Genomic DNA, 13,817 nt, shown 5'->3' with positions numbered 1-13,817 from the left:
TTTGTTTTTCAGCTCCAGGGGCTGAGCCACAATGTCATCTTCACCCTGGATTCCTTGTTAAAAGGAGACCTAAAGGGAGTCAAAGGAGTAAGTGTTCAGAAATTTGATTTTTGATTTAACTTAAAAGGATTGATTTTTTCTCTTTTAAGATCATAATGGTACTTGTATTTGAAAGGCACTCTCAACATTGTTAGCGTAAAAAATGTTGTTGGAAAATGATCACTGGAAAAGATGTGCGACTTTGCGTAACATTATTGACTGAGCACAAGATCAGACACTTTTAGGAATGTTGGTGAGAGCCTAAGTGGGTGGGGGCTCTGCGCCCAAGTCTTGACTTCGCTCTGTGGACCCAGCCTCTCAGGACCATGGGGTCCTGCTTCATCAATGCAGCTAGGAACGCTCACCCTTCAACTCTCTCAGGCTGCCCTTGCAGTGAATGGTGTGATGTGTGTGAAAGTGTCTTGTGTAAAGTTTCAAGTATCCTGTAAAGGAAAGCATTTTGCTAAGATGTTACTTCAAAAATTATTTATTCACCTGTAAGCAAAAGAGCATTCAATTTCAATTTCATTTTCTCTTTTCTAAGGATCTCAAGAAGCCATTTGACAAAGCTTGGAAAGATTATGAGACGAAGTTGTAAGTGGTTTTTTTTGTTTGGTTTGATTTGATTTGTTTTTTTAATATTGTTATGAGTTTCCTAAGAAAAAGAATAACTGGAAGAAGGGGCGAGCCCTTAACTAGTGTCTCCTGGACAAACAGTTATTTAGCCCGTCCTTGTAAGGGCCAAGAGGTCGAGTGTGCCGACCTAATTAAGTGGCACAGCTCCCAGGCCAGTCATCTGGAGCAAGATGCACTTTTGCTGTCAAGCGTTTTGGGATCATGGCTGATACTAACTATCAAGTTGGAGACCTATGGCTGTTATACCTTCTCTTTCATTATAGTTAGCATATAACCATAGACCGTTTGCACTTCTGTGTGACATAGCAATTGGGAAATCATAAAAACAGTAGCGAGCATTTGTGACAGCTTTCTGCCTGCCAGGACCTGTTCAAAGTATTTTACACGCATGACCTCCTCACACCAGCCCATCCGTGTGCAGCTTTCACTGTCTGTTTATAGGTCAGGAAACTGAAGCCTAGAGAGGATAAGGGGCGGGCGGAAGGTCATAAAGCTAGTGAGTGTCAGCTGGCACACAGTCCAGTCTGTTGACCCCGGAGCCTGGTCAGCAGAGCGCGGCCTCTACAGTCAGGTGGCCTCCCACGGGGTTATCGTGAGGGATTCGGGCGATATGCGTGAAGCCCTCAGTGAGGGCCTGGCTCCTCTTCATACTGTGCGTTCCTTTATTATTATTACCCTGACACATTTACAACACCATGAGGTGGGGTGGGAGGAGCAATGTTATTTTAAAGCATTTAATAAAAAGCTTGGCTGTAAAGATAACTATAAACATAAAAGAGTAAAAGCATTTCCGTAGGCAGCAATAACAGCAGAATGAAAACATAAGCAAAAGAAAAACAAATTTAGGATAAATATTTTTTCCTGAACTACTTTTGTAATTGCTTATGTAATAATTGCATCGTTGGGGACTTGCTGCCTTAGGAATACTTTTGTGCGTTGACAGTTTCAAATGTGGGTGAGAACAAAAAGGTTCTTAAAAAGGCCAGCTGATGGAAGTGAATGCTGTGGGCCATGGCATCTTTCTGTGTGAAAGTGGGTCGTGAGCGCTCACACTTGTGAGCCAAGTACTGTCCCTGCCCAGAGGCAGCTGCACGCACTTGGAAGGAAGGGAACTGAGTACTTACAGAAGGGGCGGGAGTGAGCAAAAGGGGGGGAAGAAATCCCAGCTCCTGACTAGTTGTGGAGCGGATCTCCTTTGTAGGACATAGGAATAACAAAACAAGGCGTAACGTGTGCTCTGTCAACTAAAGTACTGCCGATGCTGGGTGGTCTCACTGTGTTTATGTGAAAATCCACGTGTTGGTTGAAGACCTCAAAGTGCCAGGTGGTCAGTATTGTGAATATCATAGAACTGAAGTGTTCTAAGATGATCCGGGCGCTCCTCAGGGCCCTTTGCTCACATGATGTACGAACTTGTCTGACTGTTCACTTTTCTGTATTGTCCTCCAGAATCTGAGCTCGGTGAGGGCAGGGACCACGTTGTACTTGTGTATGGTATTCATCTCCCAGTGCCTAGCAGAGTCTTTGGCACATAGCTGGTACTTGGGGAATATTTATTTAGGGAATAAAGGAATTATCCAGACTTGGAAATATACAACAGGAGTAGCGAGTTGAGTGGGTTCTAATTTTAGAACCTCACCAAAAAGATTATGGTTTTATTTTTGTTTTTTATTTTTTTCTCCCCAAAGCCCCAGTACATAGTTGCATATACTAGTTGCAAGTCCTTCTAGTCCTTCCATGTGGGATGCTGCCACAGCATGGCTTGACAAGCGGTGTGTAGGTCCACACCGAGGATGTGAACCAGCGAACCCCAGGCCACTGAAGCAGAGTGTGCCAACTTAACCATTATGCCACCGGGCTGGCTCCTATTTTTGTGTTTTAATAAATCCCTGTCATCAAATTATTTTCCTAAGATAGGCTTCTTTCTCACTGATGTGCAGAAAGAAAAAAAATAAGCATTTGTTGGTTTGATGTAGTAGGACTTATTTGATTATGGGTTACAGAAAACTAAATGGCTTGTGCAAAAATAAAAAAAGTTAATTTGTTAGCTTTAATAAGTGAGGAAGCTGGGCGTTTTCTGCGGTCTTCCATTTAGAAGTTGGGAGGCAGTGAGGTGTCGTAATTAAGAGCACAGACGCAGGAGGCAGAGATCTGTGTGAGAATCTGGGCAGTGCCACATAACCAGTTTTGTGACTTTCAGCCACCGTACCTGGATGATCCTCACCTGTGAAATAATATACAGATTACCTACTTCTCAAGATTTTTGTGAGGACAAAAGAAGTTAATGTGTTGAAGCAACTGTCATAGTTGTCTAGCATAGGGTAGACACTCAAATGGTTTCTATTAGAGTTTTTAATGGTGACATATTCTGTGGTCAAAATAATACGTGTACATAAAACATCAAATAAGACTTGCTCTAACTGCATATAATAGAAACCCCAAATAACAGTGGCTTCAACACTGGTTTATCAGAGAATATAAAGCATTCCAGGGAGGACCACATGCTTTCATAGCACTTCTCAGGCCACTTACGAACTTGTCTTGCTGGTCACTTGTCTGTGTTGTCCTCAGAATCTAAACTCAGTGAATTTATGCTGCACCTGACGGTCCAGGGCTCTTTGTCTAATGATGAAGGGGAGAGTTAAGTAGCCAAAGAATGTGCTTCTGATGGGGAAACACGGCAGCCCCCTGCCCACCTCTCCTCCCCTCCTAGTCTCTGTCCTTGTCCACCTCTTACCTCTGCCCTGGTTTGTTTATCTCCCTGTTCCTCAGTATTCTTTGTCTGTTCTTTCTTGGTCTGTCTGACATGTTGCCATCTGTGATAAGGATTTAGCTCTCTTGCTCAACCACCCCCCCCCCATCACTTTCCCACCCCTGATCATCCAATATGATTAATACAATTTGTGGTTAAACCAGTTGTCAGTAATTAAATTTTTATGAGTATAAATATTCATTGCCAATCTGAATGGTGTATTATGATTGAATTTTCTCTCTCTCTCTCTCTCTCTTTTTTTTTTTGGTGAGGAAGATTAGCCCTGAGCTAACAACTGTTGCCAATCTTCCTCTTTTTGCTTGAGTAGGATTGTCCCTGAGCCAACATCTGTGCCAGTCTTCCTCTGTTTTGTATGTGGGATGGCACCACAGCATAGCTTGATGAGCAGTGTGTAGGTCCACACCACGAACCCCAGGCCACCAAAGTGGACCATGCGAACTTAACCACTATACCACTGGGCTGACTCCTGAATTTCCATCCTTTTTTTTTTTTTTTTTTTTTGGAGGAAGATTAGCCCTGAGCGAATATCTACTGCCAATCTTCCTCTTTTTGCTGAGGAAGACTGGCCCTGAGCTAACATCCATGCCCATCTTCTTCTACTTTATATGTGGGATGCCTACCACAGCATGGCTTGACAAGCAGTGCTATGTCTGCACCTGGGGTCCAAACTGGCGAATCCCGGGCCACCGAAGCGGAACATGCGAACTTAACTGCTGCGCCACCGGGCTGGCCCCTGAATTTCCATTCTTATAGTACAATTTTTTGCTTTTTCTTAATGAAATAATTGCCTCATTTCTTCATTTGCTTAGTTGTATATGAGTCTTTTGTGAGTTATTATCGATTCCAACAGATGTCCAACACCTACCAATTTTATTTCCATTTAGAAAACCCATGATCTATATTATTATGATTAGATATCTATTATTATGACATTCTCCGTCACTTCCTCCTTCTCCCTCTTGGAGGCGTCCTTCCAGGGCCCTTTAGATCAGCAGACTGCCATCATCCTGGGACTACCCTTCAGGGACATCTCCTACTTCCTCTTTCCTGATAGAGTTCCGTATTTTGCTGGCACATCAGCTCCAGTCATTTCCAGGAAAGAGCTCTAAAGGAGGTAAAATTTTTAGGTTTTGGCATGTCAAAAAAATATCTTCATTCTGCCATCACACAGGATGAGAATTTAGCTAAATAGGAAATTCTAATTTTATAATCATTTTCTCTTGAAATCTTGAAGGCATTGCTCTATGTTTTTCTAATTTCCAGTGCTGCTAGAGAAAAAATCTGATACCTCTCTGATTCTCATTTCTTTATGTGTGACATGGGGGGTTTTGGTTTATTTTCAATTAGAAAACGTTGAGGTCTTCTCTTATAAAAGATTTCACAGTTTCTTCACGTGCCGTGGTGTGTTGACCCTCTGTTTGCAATTTTTTAGTTCTTAATTTTGGGGAAATTTTCTTTTAATTCCTCCCATTTGTTTTTTTCTTTTTATTCTTCTAAAACTCCTCATCATATGATGTTAGATTTCCTAGATTGTTCTTAGAATTTCCTTCTCTTTTCAGTCCTACTTGTCTATGTTATATTTTAGGTTATTTCTTCAATCTTTTTTTCCCACTGTTTCAGTTGACTTTTTATTCTGGCTATCGTATTTTAAATGTCTAAAAGTGCTTTTTCTCAGTTAGTTGGGTTATTTATTAATTTTTTTGTTCTTCTTATAGTTTCTGTTTCTTGTTTCATAAGTGCAATATTTTAACTCTCTGAAGATTTGATAATGTAATACATTTTAGAAAACTTTTTTCTGCTCCCTTATTGCCTCTGGTTCCCTCCCACCCCCCGCCCATTTGTTATTTTGATCTCTCGCTTTCATTTGGAGCCTTTTCTCAATTATCTTACAACCCTTGCCTGCCCATTCATATTTGAGAGCAGGGCACCCAAAAGTTGATCGAAAGCTCGTGTACGTCAGCAGGGCTTGTCAAGAAAGCAATGAGCTGCCTTTTTAGGTTTTAAGTTTTAGATGTCAAGATAGCTTTTTTTATCAGGAATATTCTGTTTGTCACTATCTAGAGGTCTGTCTGCTGGGACCCTCAGTTCTCTGCACCCCCTGTCTAGTGATTCTATATGACAGTGTTCTGGAAGCCACACGGGCCAAGAAGGCAGGGAGCCCTGTTGTTTCGAGTATAGACTTTCTCTTACTCCTTCTCTCATCAGACCTGCTCTTCCAAATATTTGTTGAATTCTCTCATCCTTTTTTGTCTCCAATTCTTATCTTTGGGAGATTATACTTTTTCAATGACTTTACTATCATTTAAGTGGGATTGCTGAAGGAAGAATAGCTAAATACATGCGGTCAAGTCACCATGTTCCCCAGCAGTCTACTATTGCTATTAAGTTATGCCTGCCCCTCATGTTTCTTCCCAAGCATCTATAGCTTCCTGCTTCTCTTCTCACCCACCCCAGTGGAGAGAGAGCTGAGACTTATTCTCTTTAGGGTAAAATCCCTGCCATCACACCTGTTGGACTTCCAAGGTGGCATGATAAAAGTGATGCTTAGATATAGCATTAGAGTATTAGAGTGAGTCCCATCCAGGTTTGTACAAGATTTTCCATTGGGTCAGTGGGGTGACTTTCCACTGTGTTTGTAGTATATAGACAAAGTTACTGGCTTTCTTTGGAGTTTCATTTCCCACCACCATAATTTAAAAGAAGACTTGAAAGCTAAATCAGTTAGTCTTTGCATTCACAGCTAGAAATTATAGGCTGTTTCTGAAATTAGAACTCTGTTTTCAAGTTAAATGGATTTTCGGAAAGAAGGCTGTGACCATTAGTGTGTTCTTACCAGAGTGTTATCTGTCATCACCAGGCATTAGCTCGGGTGCTGTAGGTTTAAAGTGGGCCCTTCTTATTTCCCTGGTTCCCTCCCAGCCCCCTCTCTACTGAAAAAGTTTTCATAGGATTCCAAATTATAGATTGGGATTTCTCCCAGTCCTTATTTTGTACAACCCAGTGCCAGATGGTTGAATGATTAAAATATGTTATTGGGATATGGAAACAGCCCAAGTTAGAGAAATATTGCAAATTACCTTTGACTAATTTTTGTGCCTGCCCACGAAGACCCATTATATAGTTTAATAGTCTTGAAATATTTCTGAGTCTCATAATCTATTGATAATCAAGACTTGCCTCAGTTCTCCAACTTTGTGATTCTTTTTCATCATAAAGTGCTTTATCCAAGAAAAAGTAAACTGTCAAAATTTCTTCACACCAACCAAAATGTAAGAGAATTTATATGAATCTATCCATGTGTTAAGAGCAAAGTTAAAATGTAAGAAGTTTCCCAGATGAAAATCCATTCAATGTGTTCATTCTCTTGGAACTTGGAGTTTTACTTTTGATCGATGTTACCAACTTAAGTGTTCCTGCCTCTTAACTCTAATCATTAAGAAATAATCAAGTGGCTCTCATTAAGGGAAAGACGCGAGTGTGTGTGGGCTTTGTTCTGTTTTGTTTTTTGTTTTAATGATGACATCTGCTTTAATGACAGTACAAAAATTGAAAAGGAGAAAAGAGAGCATGCCAAACAGCATGGGATGATCCGCACCGAGATAACTGGAGCCGAGATTGCAGAAGAAATGGAGAAGGAGCGGCGCCTCTTTCAGCTCCAAATGTGCGAAGTAAGAGCAGACTCTTCAGCCATTGGCCTAGAATCTTATTAACAGTAATCTTTCCTGCCAGTCAGCAGTTTTTATGCTTAAAAGCAGGCTGTGTTTGATTATTAGAGGAGGGGACTGTTTCCTAAGGATTCTAATCTCCATTTTTCTCCAAGCCTTTTGGGATCCGCCATTTCACTGTTGTCTCATATTTTGAGCCTGGGTCCTATGGGGCTCTTTAAGCCAAAACAGGATTCTTGGTGAGAACTTTAATGTTGCTTGAGAGTGAGTGTGGAAAAAAAATTCTGATGAGGGATAACACTGATGAATATTAAGTTTTTTGGTACAGGTTTAGAGCATGTTTTTTTTTTTTAACCGTGTGTCCAATTTGAATGAAAGTTTAAATGAAGTAGTCATTAAGAAAGTCTGAGTTCGTGAAAAAAATGCAACAAAAAGCATGCTGCCCTAAACTTAGAGCAGTGGTTCTCAAACTGAGTTCCCATTGAGCCCTGGCACTCCTCGACCTAGAGGCCAGCCCATTCTAATGCTGATGTTAAGTGATGGAATTCCTTTTGCAGTCTTCAGACAGTATTAAAATGGATGGAATTTTCTCAACTTTTAAGTTTTTCTTCCTTACATTTTTTTCTTTCCTTTTTTTCCCCGTCATAACCTTTGGCTCCTTCTTGAACTTGCCTGCTCATGAACACTTCCACACAATAAAACAAGTGAACAAGAAGCAAACAGTATCAACGGAAAATCTTGGCCAGTTGTGAAAATCAGAGCTAGTAGTGTTTAGTTAACTGCATAAACTAGTAATGCATTATTTTTGTTCTGTTCTTTCATTTTTGAGTAGCAAAAATTCTTTCTAATTCACCTCCTTGGTCTCAAAAGTTGCAGTATCTTATGACATGTTCCTCGAGAGAATGCTGTTTTTCTTGTTTTCTGCAAAGAATAATCCATCTTTCAGGTTTTGACACATGAACTGTAAGTTTGAGAGCCACTGCACCAAGGGGAAATAATCAGTTATTCCAGAATGTTTTGCTGTGTTTGACTTCTGCTTGTCCGGTAAACTACTCTTAAGCATTTATAAAATGCTAACACTCTAATCAGTTTGTTCTGTACACTTGTGGCTGTGCCGAATCAGCGTTCCCTGAGTTAAGCCCACACTGTCCAAAGGCAGCTGGGGCTCAGTAACTTGTGCAGATTCCCGATTGGTGATCTGCCACCCGAACCCATGACTGAAGAACTGTGTCCATAATGATCAACATACAATTCTGTTTTATTTCCACAGTATCTCATTAAAGTTAATGAAATCAAGACCAAAAAGGGTGTGGATCTGCTGCAGAATCTTATAAAGTATTACCATGCACAGTGCAAGTAAGTGGAATGTTGCAGTCATAATTATTAGCCCAAGTAAAGCCCCTTCACTTCATTGGTTTTCTTAATTCTTTCTCTCTGGTCTTCATTTGATCACTATATATAGTGATATAATGACCTTCCACACCCAAATGATAAGAAATAGTATTGTCTTCAGTCTTCATTGTTTTCTATAAATCAGTAACTCAAATGAGTGCAACTATTTGGCTCCTCAAAAATGCTGTCTTGAGATTAAATTGGGGATTACCAGGGGGGGAGGGAGGGAGGGAGGAGGACGAAAGCGGTGATTAAGCGCATGTGTGTGGTGATGGATTGTAATTAGTCTCTGGGTGGTGAACAGGATGTAATCTACACAGAAATAGAAATATAATGATGTATACCTGAAATTTATATAATGTTATAAGCCACTGTTAACACAATAAAAATAAATATATATATATATTTTTTTTCTTTTTTAAATGCCATCTGTCTTAAACTGCTAACAGTGGCATGGACAGCCTGTGGCCCTCTTGTTGCAGATATATATGTTTCCCTGTCACTAAAGAGGCATTCTTAGTGACCCCGTCCCCCTTGTGCCTTACTTGGCATTTTACCTATTATTTGGTCATTTGTACCACATGTTCCTGCTTGGGATTGTTTGGGGGTTTTTTTTCATAATCTAAATTAAATGAAATAAATACTTGGGACGTTAAGAATACTTTGTGTTTACTTTTGAATCCTCTGTGATCGCTGGTGTGCTTTGAGAGCGTCCTTGCTGTAGACTGGCACCATGTTTGCTTCTTTACATGGCAGGACTACCTGTTTATTATGTTTGAGATCCTCTGGCACCGAATTTGCTTATTTACTTGTTTACTATTGGGTTAGCTTTTCTGGGTTTTCAAATAGAGCGTTTGTGTGAAAATGTGCCCATTACTATTAAAGTCTGTATTGAGTCGGTGGAAGTTACAGAGAAAATAGTGCAAGGACTCTCCAAAGTGGTTCAGACAGCTTCCATATTTGTAAGTAGAATAACATAAAGGTCATGAGGACTAGATAAAATGCTTACTCTCCAAAAAATTTAAATTTATAATGTCCTCTTATTCCTTTTGATAATGTTATGTCTGGGAAGATCTTTGTATTCAACTGAGGCATTTAAGGAGGTCAGCATTAATATTATGGGAAATGCACAAGGCTTGAGTCAGACAGAGAGATGAGTTCAAATCCTGGCGCTGCAGCTGGGGAACCGTGTGATCTGCATTGGGTGCTTCTCTAAACCTCAGTGGCCTCATCTGTAAGTGGGGTGTAGGTTCATAGACCCTTCTCGGGTTCTGGGAGGATGTGAGAATGCAGTGAGATGATGCATGTGGAGAGCTTAGCCCAGTGCCTGCTACATTGTGCGTGTTTGCTGCTGTGATGGTTCTAAGTGGCATGAAAAACCATCCGTATGTGTATTTTATTGTCCAGGATTATTTCTCTTCAGGAAAAGCTTTTTAGTGATCGAATTGTTATGTACATAAATTTGATTTGTTAACTCTTCTCCTCTTTTCCAAGTAAATTCTACCTGCTATGAATGTGTATCAGATATTAAAAAAATAATAATACATTAAAGTGGAAACAGATTCACATTTATAAGATAAAGTTTGCCTACAGAAGTCTCATAGTGAAGACCTGGACTGACATTTGGCTTCATAGTGTAGTGAGGCACTTATGAAACTTTGAAATGTGCTGTGGTGGTCCCTGGTTTTAGTTTAGGGTGGAGTTTTTCATCTTTCATCAATTTTAGTTTTCCTAGAAACATATCATTGCTTTGAGACTTTTGCAGAAATAAGTGAATCTCTCAGTCTTCTCAGTTACACCACTTTGGCAGCAAATCTGATTTCACTTGATTTTAGAAATCTCTTTTGATCTCAAACTTCTCTAATTCTGTAGAGGAGGGTTTAACCTAAACAAACGTGAGTTTCCCAAAGTGTAAGATGTTTTGTGAATTTTATATATATTTGCCTTTGTTGGTAAAGGTGAAAAAAAGAGCAACTCTAACCTATATAGCTAACACATCCTCCCTTTGTACTTTTTCTCTTGCCTTTTTCTCCTTCCCACAAATATTTATTAATCTCCTAACAAAGGCCAGGTACTTTGGCAGGTTCTAGGGTACAGAGGTGAAACAAGGCTTCTGCCCTCTGGAGTTAATTATGTGGTATAGGGAGTAAGACAGTTCCATCACTAATCCTAATGGGGCTAGGAAGTAACTAATAACATGGGGCATCAACAGAAGGAGAGACTTCTGACCTGGGAGACGAAGGACGGTTCCTTGAAGGAGGTGGTGGCACTTGGGATTGGTCTTGGAGGATGACAAGCATTTGGCCATTGGAATCTGGTAAAAGCGTGTCTCCCCAGGGCAGAGAAAGATCAGCCGAAGGAGATCCTACCCAGTAAAAACTGCCTTTTGGGGAGAAATATTTGAAGATATCAAGTAGTAGAACTGGGTTATAATGGGATTCAACCCTAGCTGCCCCATGGTTGAACCCCAAGAACTCCATCACAGCAAGAAGCCAGCATAATTCTCTTTCAAGGACTGCTCTTGCTCTCTCCTACTTGAGTCAGTCCCTCAAAACCTTCAGTATTCATATAATGGACCTGTAAGGCATCCTCTACTTAGACTTTTAAAAAGAGAGAGATTTCATATTCTAAGTCCTTATTCCAATTCCCAAAATGATTTTCAGTACAAAGTCAGGTGGTGCTCGAGAATGAGGTTGCTCCGGTAATGCCTAGTGTAGTCGTAGCGCCGCAGTGGGGATGCAGCTGCTACGATGGAGAAATAAAGGGGGCAGGAAAGAAGAGCTTTTGACTTTTTGTTCCCCATTTCAGCTCACCCACACCAATTACTGCTCACTTTCAAACATGAACACTGTCAGTACGTGCTGCTTTCAAAACAAACATATTATCCTTCTGCTCACTGGCTCCTTTTACCACCTAGCAAGTACCATTATGATCTGCACAATCGAGCACTTACAAACATCACTTTATTATCCTTCATCTTACAGGTAATAATGGCTAACATTTGTCAAGAGCGATCAGGAAATTGTAGCTCAGAAAAGATCAGTAACTTGCCCAAAGTCACATTCATTCATTCATTTAAAAGATGCTCAATAAATGTGTGTCAAAACAGACAAAGCACAAGAAACCAAAGGGAAAAAAATGGATAAATTGAACTTGAAATTAAAAACTTTTGTGTGTGAGCACTTTTGAGAAAGTGAAGAAACAACCCACAGAATGGAAGAGAGTATTTGCACATCGTTTATCTGATAAGGGTCTTGTATCCAGAATATATAAAGAACTCTTACAACTCAACGACAAAAAGATCAACAGTTCAGTTTAAAAATTGGCAAAGGATTTGAATAGCCATTTCTCACAAAAAGGTATACAAAGGCCAGAAAGCACATGAAAAAAATGCTCAACATCATTAGTCATTAGTGAAATGCAAATCAAAACCACAATGTGATACCACTTCACGCCCACTAGGATGACTAATGGAAAACAGCAACAACATAACAGAAAATAAGTCTTGGTGAGAATGTGAAGAAATTTGGAATCCTCAGTACCTACTGGTAGAAATGTAAATTGGTTCAACTGCTTTAGAAAATAGTTTAGCAACTTCTCAAAAAGTTAAATATAGAGTTATATGACCTGGCAGTTCCACTCTTATGTATATATCCAAGATAATTGAAAATAGGTATTTAAACAAAAATGTGTTCGTGAATATTTGTAACAGCATTATTCACAATAGCCAACATGTGGAAACACCCAAATATCCATTATCTGTTGAATAAATAAAATATAGCATAACCGTACAATGGAGTATTACTCAGCCATAAAAGGGAATGAAATATTGATGCATGCTCCAACATGGATGACCATTTAAAACATTAATTCTGAGTGAAAGAAGCCAGACACAAAAGGTCATATATTGTATGATTCCATTTAAATGAAATGTCCAGAAAAGGCAAGTCCATTGAGACAGAAAATCCTCCCCCCCTTTGCTGGGGGACAGGGGAAGGGAGGAATGGGGAGTCGTTGCTAATAGCTAAGGGTTTCTTCTTGGGGTGAGATGTTCTGGAATTAGATAGTGGTGATGGTTGCACAACACTGTGACTATGCTAGAAACTACTGAATTGTACACTTTTAAATGGAAAATTTTATGTTACGTGAATTTTATCTCAATTTTTAAAAGTGCAAACAACCCCAACAAAACAAAAGCAAAGATTCATGGAACTTACAGTTAGAAGGTGACAGAACTAAGTCTTCAACCCGGGTCTCTCTAACTCCAGAGTGCATGCTCCTAGTTTGCCAGAAATTGGGACTGGACTTTTATTTTAAGACTCTCCCTATGTGAGTCCAGTGTACCACTCTCTGCTGTCTCTTTGATCTGAACATCAAGATGTATTTGCTGTTACTTAGAACTTACACTAACTCCTGTAACATTTAAGTTTCTTAAATACCCCAGGACATGCATGGAATGTGTCTGGGCGAAAATGTCACCCTGTTACCTAGACAGCTGGAAATCACCTTAGTCAAGAAAGTACCTTAGTCAAAGCCCGAAGCTTAAACATCAGGCTTTCAGAAGGGGTTGATGGTTGATATGTTAAGAGGTCGCTTTATTTTTTTATTTGTTTTATGGTTTGATCTGTTTTATAGTACCATACTCTCTGTGGTACTCCAGCGTATCCTAACTTCTTTTGAAAATAATATTGTGCTCTCTGAGCCTTTCAGCCTTTCTAAGCCAAGGAGAACATGTGGTAAAGGGTATCAGAGAGGCACTCTTGTCTCTCTCTTGTAAATTAAAATCAGAAAGAACGTAGTGTTTTCCTTCCCCATCATTGTTTAGACAGAATGGCTTAGGAAAGAAGTGATATTTGCAGTGATTCTCTCAGGACAGAGGAGGTTCTGGTTCATTCTAAGAAGGATAGTCATGAGCTTGCACTCTGCAGCTGTGGGTGTGTTACAGCATGTCAGTGTAAATGTGAGGGTCCTTCAGCCCATCATTTGGCAACTTATATTTTTCTAGCACCCTATGTCATTAAAATATGGTCATATTTCTTTCAACCTGCTTATTTAAAAAGTGAAGCCAATGCTGCTGTGTCTCTAGGGTCAAAGAAATAATGGAGCCCATTTTGCTGGCCTGTGGCCAATCGTGTATTGAACTGCTTCTCTGTGCCTGGCATTTTAAGAACATTATCTCAGCGCTCACAAGAACTCCCCAAGATACATGGGAGGATCTCTGTTGCTGGTATAAGGACACTGAGGCACAGAGATCCAGAATTCTGCTGTTTTTCAGTAGGAAAGCCAGGATTGGGAACTAGATCAACTGGACT

General features: G+C 40.0%; 1 protein-coding gene across 3 annotated transcripts in view; it reads left to right on the top strand.

Moving 5' to 3' along the window:
- ASAP1 (ArfGAP with SH3 domain, ankyrin repeat and PH domain 1) overlaps window positions 1–13,817 on the top strand; it is a 343,885-nt gene that overhangs the window by 240,804 nt on the left and 89,264 nt on the right. For all 3 annotated transcript variants that reach the window (XM_044781189.2, XM_044781186.2, XM_070481609.1), the window contains exons 6-9: window positions 13–87; window positions 584–633; window positions 6,987–7,116; window positions 8,384–8,469. In XM_044781189.2, the coding sequence (XP_044637124.1) occupies window positions 13–87; window positions 584–633; window positions 6,987–7,116; window positions 8,384–8,469 (341 nt within the window). The remainder of the gene's footprint in view (window positions 1–12; window positions 88–583; window positions 634–6,986; window positions 7,117–8,383; window positions 8,470–13,817) is intronic.

Source organism: Equus asinus, chromosome 12 (genome assembly GCF_041296235.1).
Source record: "Equus asinus isolate D_3611 breed Donkey chromosome 12, EquAss-T2T_v2, whole genome shotgun sequence".
Lineage (NCBI taxonomy): Eukaryota > Metazoa > Chordata > Mammalia > Perissodactyla > Equidae > Equus > Equus asinus.
Note: the sequence above shows the minus strand (reverse complement) of the source record. Positions and strands in the feature narration are given on the sequence as shown.